The 18,244-nt window shown below is 67.8% G+C and overlaps 2 protein-coding genes across 2 annotated transcripts in view; both read right to left on the reverse strand.

Moving 5' to 3' along the window:
• The window catches only part of LGR6 (leucine rich repeat containing G protein-coupled receptor 6), a 102,400-nt gene extending 97,516 nt beyond the window's left edge, over positions 1-4,884 (reverse strand). The window contains exon 1 of the mRNA XM_024130576.1: positions 4,685-4,884. Within this exon, the coding sequence (XP_023986344.1) occupies positions 4,685-4,884 (200 nt within the window). The remainder of the gene's footprint in view (positions 1-4,684) is intronic.
• Positions 4,885-6,370: 1,486 nt separating this feature from the next.
• Positions 6,371-18,244, reverse strand: part of LOC102990721 (receptor-type tyrosine-protein phosphatase V-like) — an 18,638-nt gene continuing 6,764 nt past the window's right edge. The window contains 27 exon segments of the mRNA XM_028488071.1: positions 6,371-6,721; positions 7,509-7,572; positions 7,720-7,786; positions 7,954-8,164; positions 8,484-8,619; positions 8,682-8,857; positions 9,290-9,377; positions 9,379-9,410; positions 9,957-10,049; positions 10,863-10,942; positions 11,039-11,116; positions 11,119-11,125; positions 11,229-11,322; positions 11,900-11,944; positions 12,021-12,093; positions 12,096-12,146; positions 13,198-13,262; positions 13,764-13,974; positions 14,238-14,360; positions 14,445-14,462; positions 14,663-14,944; positions 15,210-15,395; positions 15,398-15,460; positions 15,612-15,874; positions 16,560-16,684; positions 17,124-17,291; positions 17,390-17,658. Coding sequence (XP_028343872.1) covers positions 6,371-6,721; positions 7,509-7,572; positions 7,720-7,786; positions 7,954-8,164; positions 8,484-8,619; positions 8,682-8,857; positions 9,290-9,377; positions 9,379-9,410; positions 9,957-10,049; positions 10,863-10,942; positions 11,039-11,116; positions 11,119-11,125; positions 11,229-11,322; positions 11,900-11,944; positions 12,021-12,093; positions 12,096-12,146; positions 13,198-13,262; positions 13,764-13,974; positions 14,238-14,360; positions 14,445-14,462; positions 14,663-14,944; positions 15,210-15,395; positions 15,398-15,460; positions 15,612-15,874; positions 16,560-16,684; positions 17,124-17,291; positions 17,390-17,658 — 3,419 coding nt within the window.

The raw sequence follows: 18,244 nt of genomic DNA on the forward strand, positions 1-18,244 counted from the left end.
GGGGGGGGGGGGGGGGGGCGGGGGGGGGGGGGGGGGGGGGGGGGGGGGGGGGGGGGGGGGGGGGGGGGGGGGGAGGGAGGGAGGGGAGGGGAGGGAGGGAGGGAGGGGAGGGGAGGAAAGAAGGAGGGGGGAAGGGGAGGGGGAAGAGGGAGGGCTGAAGGGGAAGGGGGAGGGGGAGGGAGGGGGAGGGGGAGGAAAGGCAGCCCAATGGGGCTCCAGAACTTAGACTCTGTCTCCCTAAGTCTGCGCCCGTCACAAGCAGCTCTGTTACCCCTCCTGGGCCTCAGTAGGTCCTTTGCAGTCGAGGATTGAGAAAAACAGCACCCATGGTCAACGTTTTAAAGCAGACACAAGGCTTTGCCCTTTTGTCCCGTGGCTCCTCCTACCACCCTTCCCAGTGAATGCTGTCGGCCTTTCCATTCTCAGCAGGAAGAAAGAGAAACTTTGGAGCGAGTGAGTGGCGGCCAGAGGACGCGCAGCCCATAAACCGAAGTGCTGAGACTGGAGCCCAGGGCTCCGGCAGGGCCTCCCCGTCGGGCACCCAGCACCGCGCCTGCCCTGCCTGCTGCCTGGTGGGCACGGTCCGCGCGGAAGCCGTCGGGTCGAGCCCTCGGAAGGGGAGAGGTGGGGCTGGCGGGGCTGGCAGGGCAGCTGGGTGACTTTGCTCTGAGCCAGGCTTTCTTCTGCTCTGCCCGCCGCCCACCCACTGAGCCCGTACCGCTGCTGCCAGAGACCAGAGGTTTCCTTTTTCTTTTGCCCGGGGCTGCTTCCTGCCTTTCCTTTGAACTGGGGTGTTGGCTCCCCGACACACTCGCCCTCCTCCAGCGACCCCCACCACCGGGCCTGCCCCAGGATGGGCCGACCCCCCCGCACCCCGGCTCTGCTTCATAGGAAGGCTGGCACCCAGTCCCTGGGGAACCCTCCTCCTGGAGTGGCTCCCCGCTGTCCCTGGGGGAGGTCCTGCACCAGGACAGGAGGCTCAGAGCCAATCTCTCCTGCATCTCCGGCCCTGTTTCTCAACAAAACCTGTGCACATTGTGGTCTGGAAATGTTCTGGCACGGGCTGAATGTTAGAACTCAAACCCCAAGTTTGTGGGGTGGGGAGAAGCTCAGGCTCTTAGAATCTATTAGAAAAGGACACTGAAGCCTGGCCCGGAGAGGGCGGCCTCCGAGGTCCAGAATGAGAAGAGGCCCATGGATCTCCCAGACGCAGCCCGCAAGGCCGCTGTCCTCCCTGGAGCCACATGTTTCTCTGCTTCTTCAGACGACAGGCCCTGCAGGGACCAGCCACTGCGCTGGGGAGCGGGCTGGGGTATCCCACCCGTTGCTGCCTCACCCGCCTCGAAGCTCTGCATCCGCACCCGCCAGGAGAAAACTAAAGCCTCTCCAGGCCCCAGAGAGCTCCATCCGGCTCCCTGCAGCCACTCTCTCCTCTCTCAGCCCCCAACACACAGATGCGCCCATCCCGCACTTCCCACAGTGCTAGCCCCACACTTCCTCCTCCAGGAAGACCTCCTCGACTAACACTTCTTGGCCCAGTCACCCTAATAACAACACCACTAACACTGGGCTCTTCCCAAGGGCCGGACACTGTGCCAAACCCTTTACGAACGTTGCCTCAGTGAATGCAGACAGCAGCCCTGTGAGGCAGGCGTGAGCTCCGTTTACAGATGAGGAAACTGGCCCAGGTCACCAGCTTGTGATGACTGCAGTCCTGCTCTGCTGTGAGCAGCACCTGTGCTGGGACCCCCGCTCTCCCCGGCGCCCTGCCTCCGTCTCATCACCCCCAGGCAGCGATGAGCAGGGTGCAAACTACCCAGGATCTACACACTCACCGCATCTGACCTTTCCTCAAGGTCAGCGGTCGCCACAGCAGCCTTACAGGGAGTAAGGTCCCAAGGAGGCGCTAAGCTGCCTGACGGGGGTCGCGGAGTGGGGGCCCCCCTTCGCCCCGGCGGCAGAAGGTGATGGAAACGGGTGCTGAGGGGTCAGCGCAAGCGAACGAGCCTCAGGCCTTCTACAGGCAGCTCGGCCCCCCACTCACTTCCTGTCTCTGCTCAACTTTGGGGGCAAAGGAGGGACTCAGAATGCTACCCAGATTCTCCAAGTCAGGGACAGCCCTGGGTATTGCCAACAGCACACGTATATCTCCGTCCCCTCGCTGTGTGGACGTGGGACGGGACAGAGCAAGGGCCGCCCCACCTTCCGGGCACCCCAGAGCCGGGGTCCGTGCCTCCCAGGTGAGCTCCAGGGAGGCCCTCCCAACCCCCCTGGGTCCCCGGGAGCCCCACGAGACCACAGGCTGGAGGGACGCCAGGGGCCCGCGGGCGTTTGGAGTCGGTCCCTTCAACGCAATCAGCCGGGCATCCGACCCTGAGGGAGTGTCGTCTTTGCAGGTGAGGGTAGAGCGGAGATGCGGTGGGACCGAGAGGGCGGGGCGGCGGTGGGCAGGTCTTTGCACTGGCTGGGTGTCTCCTGGAGCCCGGAGTTCCTTGGTGCCCCCTACGGCTCCGTCTCTGGCACCTTCTGCAGGTCTCCAAGGGCACCCTCTGACCGGCCGCCCCCTGTACATCCACGTGTTCTCATCTGACCTTTCACCTTCTCCTCCGTGTCAGGAAGACGCGTCCACTCCCTCCCACCCCGTCCCCAGTGTTCACGGCTGGCTGGACCCCGAGCCCCACCCGGAGCAGCCAAGCAATGACTGAGGCCAGCACCCCGCGGTCGCCTCCCCTCCTCCCGCCACAGCCTGTCCCCTTGGGCTCTGCGCTCAGCCCGGCGCCGTTTTCCTCCCGTGTGAGGGTTCAGGCACTGCTCGTTATGTGTCAGGCGCTGTGCCGGGGGGTTTACATGACACGTCGCCTCACTTAGTCTGCCCACCACCCACTTGTCCCCACGTAACAGACGAAGACCCCGAGGCTCAGAGGACTTGGGTGACTCCGTCGGGGGCAGAGCTAGGAAGGGGCCAGGGCTTGGGTGGCCCAGACGAGAGGCCCTGCGGGCCCCAGCATCCGATGAAAGTGTGGGCCATCCTCGGCCAGAGCCGGGCCACCTGGGGCTGGACTGGCATATCCTCACTTTGCTGAGGAGGGAAGGGGGCGGCCCTCACGCCCACCCTTCCTCGGCACGTTTGTGCGTGGGCCGCTCTCCAGAGAGGCAGAGAAAGGAGGCCCACCGCCCTGCAGAGACACTCCACTCACCACCCAGACAAGACCCTGCGCGGCCAAGGGGGACCCTGCGTCTTCCCCTCCCTCCAACATTCCAGGGCCTGCTGCTAAGGTCCCCAGGCCGCGTGGGACCCTCCCTCCTTCCCTGGGACGCACAGGCTGAGTCCTGGGAGAGAGGGGCTTTCTCAGGCCCCAGGGAGACTCAGGGTCGGCTCAGAAAACCCCAGATGCAGACGTGACAGAACCAGGGGAACTGTGACGAGACGGTGGGTACAGCCCTCCAGCAGCGTGGATTCTGACGGCGACACCGTCCTCTTTTCCCCGAGTCCTCCTGAGAAAGGACGGGTCTGGGGAAGGAGGTGGGACCAGTCAGCCCCTCGGCCTGGAAAAGGGAACTTTCTCCTGCTTCCCCAGAGAAAGGCTCCACAGAAGTCATTTCCAAATTCTTTTTAGCCACAGAACCCTGTCTTCAAATGAGACAACGCCCTACCCGCTTCACCCACACACATGTAAAATAGCTAAAGGGAAGCTACCCTGGTCCCATTTGGTTCAACAAATACTTTCCTGACTCTAAAAACTAGCTCCTGCTTCCTCAGAGCCCCCAGGCCCTGGAGCCCAAAGCCGCAAAGCTTCGGGACCCCACCTCCGGGACAGATGGTCCAGACTCTCCTCCTCCGAGAAGAGGTCACGGAGGCCCAGGCGGGGCTGAGCCGGGAAGGTTTCCTCTCCCCAGAGCAGGGGGGAGGCAGGTGGTCTGGAATGTGTGCTTACCGCCTCCTCCTGCTCAGGTGGCCAGGCCAGAGCCCCCAGCCCTCAAGCCCTGAGGAGCAGCTGCCTCCAGTAGGGTCCCCTTCACACATCATCCCACCCCAACTCAGACTCTAAAAACAGCTCTCTGGTTTTCAGCTTGGCACTGCCCACAAATTAGTGTCTCCAACACGGCCTCTTGGGACGTGACTTCAGGGAGGCCCCTGGGGAGCCAGAGGCCTCGGTGGAGGGAGATGGAGCCAGCAGGGTCCATCTGGGAGGAGACGAGAGTGGGCTAGTCCCCTCTCCCGGCTTCTGGGACCCCCACCAAGGCCACCCAGCTCGAGTGGCTGCTCTGCTCTCCTTGCCACGGCCGGGGACGGACAATCCTTCCCCCCACGGGGCCCCTCCCCGCTCCTGAGTCTGGCCCACCGTCCTGGGCGCTGCTCTGCAGGAGAAGAAACCAGCCAGAGGAGAAGGGGCAGCAGTGTGGGCCCCTCTGCTCAGGGCCCGGAGACCCACCTCTCACCTAGCCTGGGCTCCCACCATGAAGCCCCGAGACAGGGGCCAACTGGGAACGAGTCAGGGAAGCCCGGCCTCACCACTCGCCTGGCCTTCAGCCTGGGACTGTTCTCCCCGCCACGGCCCCGCAGTCCAGGACGGGGCAAAAGATGCCCGGGCCTCGGGGCTCCGGCTGCGCAGGTGCCCCAGACGGAGGCCGGCCCGGCCAGCGCGCAGCCAGGCGGGCTCAGCGAGAAGCGCGTGGTACTCACAGGTACGCCGTCAGGGGGTCCAGGTCCGGCGGCACCGCAGAGAGCCCGCGCTCGGAGCAGTCGGCCGACAGCGTGCTGCCGTCCTCGTGGCAGCGGCAGGGGGCCGGGCAGGCGGGCCGCGGGCCAGGCTGGGGGGCGCACGGGGAGGCGCAGAGCGCGGCGCAGAGCCAGAGGGCGCGGAGCCCGGGTGCGCCGGGCATCGCGGCGGCCGGGAGGGCGGCGGCACCGGTGGCGCACAGTCAGAGAGGAGCAGGCATCGCTGCGCGGTCTTCGCTCCTGGGTTTCACGGGTTGGGCTTGGCAAGGGAGGGCGGAGCCAAGGGAACCTTCTCGCCTCTCGCTCCCCTGCCCTCCTTCCCTCCGAGCTGGCAGGAACTTCATCCAGGAAAGAAAAAAGCAAACAACGCGGAGAGCTAGACCTGCAGGCGTTTGGGCTGCGGGCTCAGGACCTTGTGCCGGAGGGGACAGCCTCGGGGCCACAGGGCATCGGAGGAGGGCCCCGGAAGCGCCTTGTTTGTTCGAGGTCACCCACTTGGGGGGGAGCAGCCCCAGAAGTGCAACTCGGGGTCACCCTCCGCACCCTGGCTCCTGGGGAGGGAGCGAGGGGTTATGTCGCCAGGTGAGCCGTGAAGGGCCGGAGCCGCGGGGCGGGTGGAGGTCGGGCGGCTACAGGGAGGAGCCTTCCAGCCGAGCCCCAGACCCGCCACTAGAGAAGGTGTGACGTCCACCCACAAGGCGTCTTGCACTCGGCCCCAGCCAGGTGTCAGCCCGGGAGCCCCGGGAAGGAGCCGGGCGCCCGGCTGCGGGACGCGCCCACCTGGCGGGCCGGGCCGGCCTGAGGCGGCAGTCTGGCGCCACCTGGAGGCCAGTCCGGCAGCTGCAGCTCCACCAGCCTGAGGCTGCAAGGGCCAGGCCGGAGGCTGGACGGGGCGAGACGGAGGCTGAAGCGGGCTCATGCCGGCGCCGGGCCAAGCCCAGGGCGGAGTGAGAGCCCGCCGCGGCTCCTGACCTTGCTGTCCCGCCACGGTCCATCCTGAGTGCACAGCGGCAGCCTGGAGGCCTCAGGGCAGCCAGGGGCCCTTCATCCAGGACCGTCACCCCCCAGGGCCACTCACCACCCCCTCCCATTCTCTGCTACTGCTTCCAGCCCCCGGGCCCCAGGGGCGGCACGGCTGGGCCAGGAGGGCGGAAGCCGGCCCTTGGCCTCCGGGGGGTGGGGCTCGGCCCTGACGTACGTGAGCCCCCAGGAAGGCCTGGGTGGTCCTCGTGCACGGGGCGCTGCCTGCCCCCACCCCCGGCCGTGTTCCCGGCCTCCCTCCCCACTCGCTGCGGCCCCCCTGCTCCTTTGCAGCTCTGGTGCAGGGGCCCTGCTGCCCCCTCAGCAGTGGCGGGCCCGGGGGCCAGCGCGAGTCTCTAGCCCGCCTACTGCAGGCCGTCATGGGCCGGCCCTGGCTCCCGAGAAGCGAGTGTGGAGAGGGTGTGGCCCAGCCCAGGAGGCCCAAGTGAGCGGCAAGCCCGCCTCTGCTTCACAGGCCCGCGGGGCCCTCCGCCCGGCCTCCGACCCCCGGCTTTCACGGGGAGCTCGGGGTGGCCAAGGAGAGCCCTGCCCCCTCCCCGATTCGGGGTCTGACTCCTTTCGGGGACTCCTGCTCTGGTTTGTCCAGGCTTTCTGTGTCCCCCAGGCCCTCTACCGGGAGCAGCCGGGGCCCCGCCTCTGGCACCAGCCGTCCAGGGCCTCGTGGTTGATGAGGGGACAGATGGGCCCTGGTGAGGCCGTGGGTGATGGGGTCACCACGGTGAGCACTCCTGCCCTCCTTTCTGCTTCTCCTCCTGGTTTTCCCTCCCCAGACTCCTGCACCGTGGTGGAGCGGAGGAGGCAGAGAAAACCCGCCGCTCTGGCCACGCAGCAGCGAGCCCCCGGGAAGGCCGGGGCGCGGGGTGCAGGGCCAGGCCGGTCCTGCTGCACACAGGGCAGCGGCTGTGCCCCCTCGCCCCGAGTAACCTGCTCGGAATCCAGGGCCCCCCCGGACACTAGAGACTAGATCTGAGGAACGGGGAAACTGGAGGGCGGGGCTGGGGGCTGCCCTGCGAAAGCCACCGGCCAGGCACCCCCAGCCCCGCTCCTGTTTCCCACCAGGCCCTGGCATGGATGGACAGAACGCACTCAGCCTCTGGCTTGACCACATCCCTTATTCTCGACTCGGCCCATTCCCGGCACAGGCCCAGCGGGCGTCGGAGGACAGATTCCCGAAAGACGATGTCAGGGCCGAGCGAGGGGGGGGCTGTGTCCTGACCCGCACCCCGAGCCGCGGGGCAGTGAGGTCTCTGCCTGCTTCTACCGGGCCCCGTCCAGCGGCACCTGCAGTGGCTGAGCAGCGTGCCTGGCTTCTCCATGCCCCGGAGCAGCCCCGGCCCACGGCAGCCAGGAAGGGCGGCAGGATCATGTTGCGGAGCTCCTGCCCCGGCTCCCCGCACGGAAACTGCAGCCTCTGCACGGGCCTCTCCTCCCTGCTCCCTCTCTGGGCAAAGGCACCGGTGCCTGGAGGGGCCAGGACTGCCCCGCGGGGCCCACCCCCACCCCACGGCCCTAGCTTACACGTGTGTCGCTGAGGAGGGTGCAGGGCCGGCCTGCAGCGCTGCTCTCAGCCACCCAGCGCACGGTCACCGCGTCCGTGGCGACGGGCTGTGACTCCGTGGCCAGACCTCCTGTGGCCAAAGTGGGTCAGGGCTGCTCGGCCGGCCAGCCCATCCCCACCCAGGCCCGGGTCACGCCACAGCCCCACCCCAACCCCCAGGCATCCCACCCTCTGCCCCCGTTCCCTCACCTTCTCCTGGGCGTCTGGCAGGCACAGGAAGACCAGCACGCGAGCCCCACCAGCCCCCAGAGTTCTGCGGGCCCCGGTCAGCATGACGTGATCGCGGCCAGAGGGCCCGCCCTGCAGAACACAGGGTGTCCCCGGCCCGTCTCAGCTCTAGGACCCCCAGCCCCCCAGCCCCAGACCGGGAAGCACCAGCGGCCCAAGGGCATGCTCTCACGGGAAGAGCCAGGCTTCGGGCATCTCTCCCGCAGAGCCGGCCTGGTCCTTGAGGGCTGGAGCGGGAGCTGGGGCGGGGCCGGGCAGAGGGGCGCCAGGAGACAGGCCGCAGAAGTGGTGGCACGAGGGGACCCCGTCGCCGTGCCGCCCGGCCCGCAGCCACCTTGTGCCCCCCCAGGAAGCCAGCGTTGCCATCGGCCGCCGCTCAGAGCACGCCCGGGGGGAAGCTCCTCACGGGGATGGGCTGCGGCCTGGGCGGGGCGCGGCCGCGTCGGGGTGCCGGATGCCGCCGGCCCCGCGTGGACCGAGTTGGCAGCCTGCTGGCGGCAGGGACGGGGACCCTGTCCCCCACCGGGCAAGGTTCCCGGAGCTGCACTACTCAGAGGTGCTGGGGCCCCTCCCTGGATCCTGCTCAGGAGGCAGCCGCGCAGGAAGATGTACTGGCTCTGGGGGGTGGGGGAGGGGAGGCGGTCAGCTGAGGGACCGTGGCCCAGCAGGGAGACTTCCAGGCCCTGACCAGCCAGAGGCCCGGGGCAGGGGAGGGGCTTTGGGGAGCCTTCCCGTGGGCACCCCCGCCCCGCGTCAGAGCTGGCAGGGGCCCGCCCACCTCCCACCCCCCCGCACAAAGGGAAGCAGAAGCCCCGAGAGGAGGGTGAGTGTCCGAGCCTCTCCCCCGGGGTCCTTCCCTGGGCCCTGGGGACCCTGTGGCCCGGCCGTCTGCCCCACCCCCTCTCAGGGCACGCAGCCCACCCGCCTTGCCCTCACCGGGGTCTGCAGCACGAGGGGCCGGTGCAGGCGCAGCGAGCACACCGTGCGGAATAGGTCCACTGTATTCTCCTCCTCCAGCTGCTGCAGCAGCCTGGACAGGGCCACAAAGGTGCCCGCGCGGCCCACGCCTGCCCTGCGGGTCAGAGCGCCCAGGGCTGTGACGGGGGGCCCTTCCCCACCCCGGCCCCCCGCCACCCGCCGCCTGCCTCGCCTGCATGCACCAGGGTGGGCCCTGCGCCTGGGGCGGCCCGTTCCTGCTCCCGAACGGGGTCCACAAAGGCCAGCAGGGAGCTGGGGGTCTCGGGGACGCTGTGGTCTGGCCGGGTGGTGAACTGCAGCTGCTTCACTGTCCGCTGCAGTTGCTGGGCAGCCTGGAGGCTGGGGGGCAGAGGAGCTACTTCTCCGTCCCCTCCTAACCCACTGTCCTGTGCTCAGCCCTCATCCTGTCACCAGATCTTGAGGGCGGGGTGGTGCCCCCCACGCGGGGATGCTCCCCTTAGCTCCTCCAACCTCCCGGGGAGTCTACCTGCAGGGGGCCCAAGTGCGGGGGCACTGCTGCCCCAGGAGGTCACAGCCTGGGAAGGCAGATGGGGCCCAGGGGTCTGGCGTGAGCGGGGGCCCTGAGCCGAGCGCAGGGCAGGGCAGAAACCGTCCCTTCTCGCCCAACTTCGGATGACCCTTAGCCTTCCCTGTGCTTCCCTACCCTTCCCTAACCTCCAGCCTCCTGGGCAAGGGGGAGGCCAGGGGCCCAGGAGGTGAGCCGGCCTTCCAAGGAGTCAGCCCCCTCGCTCGCGGGCACGCACGTGCTGCAGCTGGAAGTCTCGCGGGGTCCACTCGTCCTCGGGCTCCTCGGCCAGGAGGCAGGCGGTGATGTGACCGTGGGCGACGGGTGGAGTCGGCTGGCCAGGAGTGCTCACACAGCACCTGGGGCCAGAGGGTCGGAGCGGGGCTGGGGGGCAGGTGTGGGCCCCCCGTCACTGCCACCCCTGCTGTATCAGCACCTCCCACCCATCCGTCTGTCTCCGCCACCGCGCTTGTCCGGAAGCCTCTCTCCCCCGGCCCGGCCCCATATCTCCACCCCCAGACCTCTATGTGACCGCTGGGGCTTCCAGGCAGCTGCCGGACTCCTGTGCAAAGTGCATGGCCTTACTTAGGACCACCTGGCCTGGCCTCACCGCTCCAGCTGGAGGGGCTCAAAGGTGCTGTCCCAGGGCCCCGCACGGAGCAGGGCACAGGCACGTTTAAAGCAAGGACGCAGACTGGGCCCGGAGCGGGAGACGGAGGGCTTGGTGAGAGACAGCAGAGGCAATGGGGGCGGATCCAGCTGGGAGCCTGGGCTCCTGGTCTCCTCCCTGCCCCATCCTGGGCGGCCTGGGGACCCCACCAACCCCCGGCCTCCCGGACCCACAGCTGGTCCTGTGGGGAGAGCCTGCCACCCGGTGGCCACCGCGGGGTCTGTGGCGCGCTCACCACCTGCTGCTCCCACACCAGCTGCCAGAAGTCCTCCAGGGTCTTCTTTAGAGGCCCCTGGGTGGGGATGAACTCCTGCGGGCGGGTGCGGCCCTGGGGCTGGGCAGGGTCACGTTAACTGGGGCCCGGCGCGTGGCCCTGCATCCCACGGGTGATCCCCGGGAGTGAGGACTTGTGCGCGGGCCGATACGCGTGCACACACGTGAACACGCGTGCACCAAGGACCCAGATCAGGAGGGCGACTTGGAGACAGCCCCACCTCGATGGGACCATGAAAAGACACTGACGGCCCCGAAGTAGCCTCCCCAGGCCACCCCTTTGCCACCCGAGCCACACCACCTGCGTTCCTCCCAGGGCTCCACTGCGCACCCAGCTCCCCCAGGCCGGCGCTCAGTCCCTCCTCCAACAGCCCCATCTGCCTCTCCTGCCTCCACCCGATGATCCCGCCCCACTCTGTCCTCCTGTCCCGCCCGGCTCTTCCCCGCGTCTGTCCGGCTGCAATGTCTGCCCCTCTTTCATCACTTGTCAGGATTCTGCTCATCCTTCAAGAGACCAAATGCCCCCTCCTCCAGGAAGCCTTTCTTGATTCCTAGGTGGACTAAACGTTCCTTCTTCACGTGCTCCAAGCGCCACACGTGTGCCCTTATTACAGCACTTGTCATGCCGCGTGGCGGGTGTCTCACACACACACACACACACACACACACACACACACACACACACCTCCTGCTCCTTTGAAGGTGGGAATCCGCGTAGCCCAGGCCTGCCTCCTGCGGTCCCAGCACAGTGACCAACACACAAGACACACAACCTGGTGGTCTTCGTGGACGGCTAGGGCAGGACAGCGTGTCCTGCAAACCGGGCCCCTCCCAGTGGACGCCGCAGCCAGCGCGCAGGCGGTTCTACCGGGATGAAGTTGGCGTTGATGTAATCGGAGTGAGGCTCTCCGTCCAGCGGGGTCAGCCTGACCCGGCAGTGGTCACGTGCGGACGGTAAAAGCCGTGCATTCAGGGCGGGCACGTGCAGCCCCTCCTCCGGGCCGAGCTCCGGCCCCGCACAGCCTTGCCCGCCGTGCTCACGGGGCAGCACGAGAGGGTAGCGGTTCTCAGCGGTGTCGGCAGGGTGCTCGGCCCCCAGCCTAGGCTGCCCCTTGCCCACGCCTTCAGCTCCTGCAGAGACGGGGCCCGAAGCAGACCCCTGTCACCCCGACACCGGGGGCGGGGGCGTGCACAGCTGGGGCCCCCCAGAGCCTGGGGGCGGCAGAGGCCTCACCTCGAAGTCCTGAAAGAAAGGCTGGGGGGCACGGGCGCCCTTGGCCTCGTAGCCCTGTCGGAAGCTGTGGGCAGGGAGGGGCCGGTGGGCCCACCTGCGGGAAGAGGGGCGAGTAGGCGGCGGCCCTGGTGTGCGGAGTCCTGCCCTGGGCACTGGTAGCGGTGGGCTGCACAGCCGGGCCACCCCGGAGCAGGACGCCAGCCCTGGGCTCCAGGGGCCAGAGGGGGGGGCCGGCAAACAGGACCACACTCGGAGGAGGCGGGCGTGAGTCTCTGAGGCCCCGTGCCCGGGTCCTGAGGGTGGCTCTGGGCACAGCAGCTCACAGTGCCGCTCAGGGCGCGGTCAACAGGAGGAACTGGAGAGACACAGGGCAGATTACAATCCAACCTCGATTACAGTCCAACCTCGGAGAGGAAGAAGGAAAGGAAGCCGCTTGGCCTGAGACCGTCCGGGTGGCCAGTCGGGGACCGAGAGGACGGGAGTCTGGGGACAGAGGCTGAGGGCCCGGGAGGAGCCGGGGCCCCTGGGAGCAGGGTGACGAGGGTGTGACGGCGGCTGAGGGAGGACTCGGCTGGCGGGGCGAGGGACGCGGTCCCGGGGAGGCCCTGTCATCACCGAGCCCGTGGAGGGCGGCCGCCTGCCCCGCCCCACAGGGGCCGCACGCTCACCGCAGGTTGTAAGCCGCCAGCTCCTGGGAGCACAGGCTCTCCTCCGACCTGCAGAGGGTGACGGGGCCTGGGAGGCAGCCTGGGGCTCCCCCAGCACGCCGGCCCGGCCCTCGGCGCCGCTCACCTCCGGCCCTGCACTCGCCTCCAGCACCGCAGGCCCAGCAAGGCGCCAAGCGCAAGGACACGGCCCGCTGCGCGCCCACCGCTGCTGGGAGGGGCACGGCCGCCCGGGGCACGCTGGCCCGGGGCTCTGTGGACCTTGAGGGAAGGGTGAGCTGGGCAGCCCCGACCTGCCGCCCCGTGAGACACACCAGCCTCCCCTGGGCCCGAGACGCCCCGGGTGGAGGGCGCAGGGACACCTCGCCCTGCGGAAGGAAGTCCCAGATGCCGAACCGAGGCCAGAGAAGGCTGCCAGGGGGACCACCCTGGACGGGCACGGAGAACAGCCTGCGAGCCCTCCCTGCCCCCAGCTCCTGAGCAGGGCCCACCCAACACCCCTGAGGACAAGAGGGCGGAGGCCTGGCCCCGCGCCTCCTGGAGCCGCCGTCCAGTACGGTCGCCACGCGCCCCTGGGCCGCTGGGCACTTGAACCGGAGCGGCTCCAATTTCAGATTCGCTGCGAGCATAAGCTACACACAGGATTTCAAAGTTTTACTGATTTAAAAAAAGGATGTAAAATATCTCACTAATCATTTTAAAAAGTCGATCACGTGTTGATATGATATTTTTAATATCTTGGTTTAAATAAAATGTGGCTGAGATTAACTGCACGTGCTTATTTTTCTCTCTTTAAAGGATTTCAAAGTTTTACTGATTTAAAAAAAGGATGTAAAATATCTCACTAATCATTTTAAAAAGTCGATCACGTGTTGATATATTTTTAATATCTTGATTTAAATAAAATGTGGCTGAGATTAACTGCACGTGCTTATTTTTCTCTTTTTAACATAGCTACTAGGAGCCACAAATGTGGTTCTCACGTGCGGCTTGCCTCTTGTTTCTACTGGTCAGCGCTGCTCCAGCCTCCGGGGGCCAACCGGGAGCAGCTTGGAGGGGGAAGCCTTGCGGGAGGGTAGACCCATCACAGCCGCGGCAAACCGTTTCCTCGAAGCCTGTCTGGCCCACCACCCCCAGCCCGCCAGGCCAGGGCTGCCGCCAGGAGCACCTCCTTCGCTGGCTCTGGGGCTCCCAGCTCTGTTAGGCACGAAAGGTCCCCCTGGTAGCTGAGCCTCAGGAGGGAGGTCCAAGCACCAATCCCCACCCCAGGACCCAGCTGGAGTCCTAGCTGGGTGCCCACCTACCTGAGAAGGCTGAGAAGCAGATGAGGGTCTCAGAGCTGTACCTGGTAAAGGCCGCAACACTGAACCTGTCACAGAGGAGCAGGACCTTCCATTGGAGGGGGGTGGGTGGTGGCAGGCAAAGAGGACCGCGCCCCTCCCAGGAAACTGAGTCACGGGCAGCAGATGGTCAGGTAGCTAGAGCCCCCCTCACCTGTTTGGGGCTTGGTTCCCTGTCACCTGAGACTTCAGAGCAAACTCCACCCTCTCCCGGCTTCTCTCCTGCCTCCACTGCCCTCTTCTGAGAGCAAGAAGCCCTAGAAACAGGTGCCTGGTATCCTCGGTGTAGCCCTAGCAAAGCAAAACAGAATCCATCCCCTGCTTTGCTGAGAAAAGAACCACGTGGCAGGTGGGCATTCCCCTTTTTGCCCTGCCTACCAGGAAGCCCAGTCAGAATAACTCTACTGACCCTCCTGGACCAGCACATGCTTTCTCTCTGCGAGTCAGTACAGCTCTTTTGTCGACACAGGTGTAAACAACCCATCAATGAGACTTTCAGCGTCTCCCCCTCCCTTCAGCCTGGCCCTCACCCATAGTGGGAACCCGGCTGGAGCTGCCCATTACAAACGTCCTGGGTCCGGCCGCAGTCCTCTGTTCCCACAGGCACCATCCAGGACGTCGGCACGGCCCAGCGCCCCGGGTAGAAGGGGTTGGGGAGCGGGACGGCCCGGTAGGAGTCACGGCCCCCGTAGTAGTGGTCGTACCAGGTGTGGTTGATGGCTTCACGGGGAGGCCGAGCCACTAGGAGAGGAACAGAGAGGGGGCGGGGCAGGTGGGCGGTGTGACGGGGCCTCTCCCGCCAGAGGGGCTTCCCTGTGTTCTAGACGTGCCCGCCTGCCCATTAGTATACCAGTCCCTTCCTCCAGAATGTCCCAGTCCCCCTTCCTGCGCCAAGACTCCCGCCGGCCTCAGACATTTCATCTCACCCGTGTCAGCGCCTGGGCCCCTCGCCACCCCTGCCAGGCAGTAGCCAGGGTCCCCCACCCGACTGAGCCGGCACTCACGCGACATGTTAGGGGTGGCGATGACGCCATACCACTGGATCTGCCCATCGTCCTCGCCAAACACGCCCTGGGCGACCAGCACGCCCATCCCCATCTCAGGCTCCAGCTGGGGGCCTCGGCCAGCTCGGGGGGCAGTGCCAGGCTGGGGCCCTGGGCGACCAGCACGCCCGTCCCCATCTCCGGCTCCAGCTGGGGGCCTCGGCCAGCTCGGGGGGCAGTGCCAGGCTGGGGCGGAGGGGGACAGCGAGGCCCTGACAGCAGCCCCCAAGGGCAGGGCCATGCCTGTAATGGCAGCTGGGTGCTGGGCACGAGCCCCGCGGGGGGTGTCAAACGCGCGTGGCGTTGGGTCAGGGTCGGGGCCGGGGCTGGGGGCGACGCGGGAGGAAGACGGAGGGAGCGGGGCCCGAGGCCAAGGGGGCGCCTACCCTCGGCCGCAGCGGCACACACCACGGCGACCGCCCAGCTCCACAGGCCGTTCCTGCCCCGCACGGAGAGGCTGAGGCACTAGGACGCGGCGGGCTCCAGGCGGGACAGCAGGAGGGCATCCCCGGAGGTGTTGGCCTGGAAGACGAGGTGGGCGTCCCCTCCTGCTGCCAGCTGCTCCGCCGCCACCGGACAGGTGTCCACGGCGCCCTTGGGCACCATCCAGGCCCGGGCCCGGCGCGTGACCTCGGGCCGGCACCGCACGTCCTCCGCGGGGTCGGGCTCTGCGGGTCGAGTGTTCCACGTGGCGTGCGAGTCAGTGCAGCCCAAGAGGTGGTCACAGTCAGAGGCTCAGAGGAGCCAGGCACTCCTGTCCCCGGAAAGGGGCGCGGCCGCAGGGAGAGAAAGGTCTCCTCGGGGCCCGACGGCCATCCGGAGAGCGAGGCGCGTCCCCGGGGCGGGCGGGCACGGCACACACCACACGAGCACGGTTGGGACAGGACGGGCAGCGCTCAGGGTGCCCTGTTCCCCCGACAGACGCCGACGTACCCACGGGCAGCAGCACGGGGTGCGTGGAGGCCTGGAGCCGCCCCGCCTGGCACAGCACGCACGGGGAGAGGCTGCGTCCAGGTGTGAGGTCCCTCAGGACCAGGTGGGCTTGGCCCAGCGCCAGGGGCTGCTCCTGGGACAGGGGCCCGGCCTCTGAGAGCCGTGCGCGGCGCGCTCCGTGCCCCGGGCCAGGCTGACCACAGCACTGCCCGCCTGCACGGACGCCAGCAGCTCGACGGGCGCCAGTGGGGCTCTGGGAGGAGAGCAGGAGGCCTGTGACCCCACGCAGGGCCCGCGGGGTGCAGGTGGGACGGGGGGCAGCAGTGCCACCGAGGGAGGGAGCAGGGGCACAGGGGCGGCCCTGCCCGCTGCCCCTCCCCCCGCCATTCCAACGCCAGTCACAGGTCCAGCCGGAGGCGCTGGCTGTCGCCGCACGGAGGGGCCCGGCCTGTGCGACCACCTGCACCTCGTACTCAGTGCCAGGGGTCAGAGCCGAGAAACTGGCACCGTCCACCTGGGCCCCCACGGGGCTGGAGCCCTCCGGGACGCCTGCCTGGTACACGGTCCCCCGGTAGCCGTCCCGGCCCCACGGCGCGTGGACCCAGGATGCCCGGGGCTGGGTGGGGCCTCCACTGGCCACACTTACCAGAGGGGGGGCGAGGGGGCTGCGGGGAGAGAAGGGAGGTGTCATGGCCTGAGCTGTGTCCCCCCACATTCAAGTTGAAGTCCTGACCCTCAGGACCTCCTAGCGTGACTGTACTTGGAGATTCGGTCCCTAAAGAGGTGATGAAGGTAAAAGGAGGTCATTGGTGTGGGCCCTGACCCAGAGGGGACTGGAACGCAGACACTGAGGGACAGCCGTCCACTCGCCGAGGACTCTGCCAGCCTGGGTGTCAGACCTGTGGCCTCGGAACCGGGCACGCCTGCGGTTTAGGGCCCCGTGGGGGAACTGGGGACCTGCTGAGGGCAGCTCCAGCGCAGGGGCAGGAACGCAGCCCTGATCGTGGCTCCCTCCTCCCGAAAGGGCCCCACGTGGCCCTCCACCCGTGCCCGGTCGGGACACGCCGGTCCAGGTGACCAGTGAGAGGAGGCTCTGCCCGTGGGGAGGCTGATCCCCTCCCGACTTTCCCAGACAGCGGAGCCCGGGCCCCGGCCACGCTGAGCGAGCCCATCCATCGCCACTCTCCCAGCCAGACGGGGCAGCGAGGGGGCTACACGCAGAGCTTTTTCCCAGGCCCGGCCCCAGCTTCGAAAGCCCCCCGAGTGGGTGGATAGGTTAAAGGGCAGGCGGTGTCTGGGGTGCAGGCTGGGCCCCTCCACCCTCCCCTTGGGCCCAGGGCCTGGGGTCACCTGGTGGACCCCTCCTTTGTAAACTGAGGCTCAAAGAGGCACAGGCCCGATCCGGGGCTGAGCCGGTTAGAGCCCCTGGCCGGAGCTTTCCCACTCCTCCCAGGCCGGTCCGAGGTCTCAGGGTCCTGGAAGGGGTCAGGAGGGCAGGGCAGGCAGTGGGGGCCACCCCACCGGAGAAGGGTGCCACTGGGCAAGGAGACCCACCGCTGCCCAGCCCCACCGAGCAGGCCTCGGGCCTCTGGGAGGGCCTTCCTGGCCCAGCCTCGCGGCTCTGGGCCTCCGGGCCTCACCGTGTGACCCGTCCTGTACTTCAGGAACTGTGACCCTTCCTGGGCCCCCCACCCCCCTTCTCTCTGGGGTTGGTACGTGGCCAGGAGCGTGGACCCTGGGCCGCACTGCCCGCACGTGAACCCCGACGCCCCTCTGAGGACTGAGAGCCTGCCCTGTGGTCTGGCTTCCTCCTCTGTGAGACGGAGGCCTCCCGGATGTTGTTTAAGTGAGAGAACACCGGGCCCGGGGCCCGGGGGGCCTGGCAGCCGGTCCTCTGGTCCACCCAGTCGCCACCTCCCCGCCGCTGGTCGTGAGAGAGCTCGAGGGACCATGCCAGCGCACGGGAGCAGAGCCCAGGTCTGTCCGCCTTCCTGGTGCCAGAAGGGCCAGGCCCCGGGGACTCTCGGCCAGGGCGAGGGGTGTCCTGACGCCCGAGGGAGCCAGCGCAGTCAACCCAGCGGCCTGCCCACGGACCACAGGGAGGTCAGGGGGCCGCGTGGCCCCTGGGCCCCACTGGGCAAGGGTGGCCCGTGAGGCGGGGCCATGTGGAGGGCACTCACGTGTCCAGCCTGTGGCACTGGCGCCGCTGCTCTCGCCCGGCCCCCGCAGTGTGGCCAGCACGCCAGGAACCCGGTGCCCGGAGCCGGCTGGGCCCAGAAGTTCTGTGCCTCAGGGGCCCGGGTCTCCTCACCCTCCAGAGCCAGGGGGCTCAGGCGGTACAGCCGCAGGAGGAAGCCGTCCCTGCCCCCGAAGGCGGGGCTCCAGACAGCCCGCAGGGCAGGGGGCTGGGCGGCCAGGCCCAGGCTCAGGCTGGCGGGAGGCGCAGGGACTGCAGGACAGGAAGAAACGGATTTGGAACAAGCCACCCCCCCCCCTGCCCCCGAAGGCGGGGCTCCAGACAGCCCGCAGGGCAGGGGGCTGGGACCGCAGGACAGGAAGAAACGGATTTGGAACAAGCCACCCCCCCGCCGCCCCTCCTGCCGCATCGTCTGCGTCCTCCTAGCTGGTCTCCAGGCACAGCTAGCCACCAGGCTCCAGCCCGCTCCTTCCTTCCCTCCCAGGAAAACCTCTTGGATGACACGGTCTCCGCCCCTCCGCCCTGACGCCTGCGCCCCACCTGCTTCCCAGACCATCAGCTCCTGGGGGGTGACGTCTGGTACACCTGGTCCCCAGCAGCACCCAGCGCCTGTGTCTCACGCCCGGGACATGGGCCTGCAGCTCAGCCACTCACCTTTGGCCCCTGAGAGCTCATTCCACCCCCCAACCTCTCTCTCTCCCTCCCTCTCTCTCTCCCTCTCTCTCTCCCCTCTCTCTCTCTCTCTCTCTCCCCTCTCTCTCTCTCTCTCTCTCCCCTTCTCTCTCTCTCTCTCTCTCCCTCTCTCTCTCCCTCCCCCCCTCTCTCTCCTGTCGTTATA

The sequence above is a fragment of the Physeter macrocephalus genome, chromosome 4 (assembly GCF_002837175.3).
Source record: "Physeter macrocephalus isolate SW-GA chromosome 4, ASM283717v5, whole genome shotgun sequence".
NCBI classification, from domain to species: Eukaryota; Metazoa; Chordata; class Mammalia; order Artiodactyla; family Physeteridae; genus Physeter; species Physeter macrocephalus.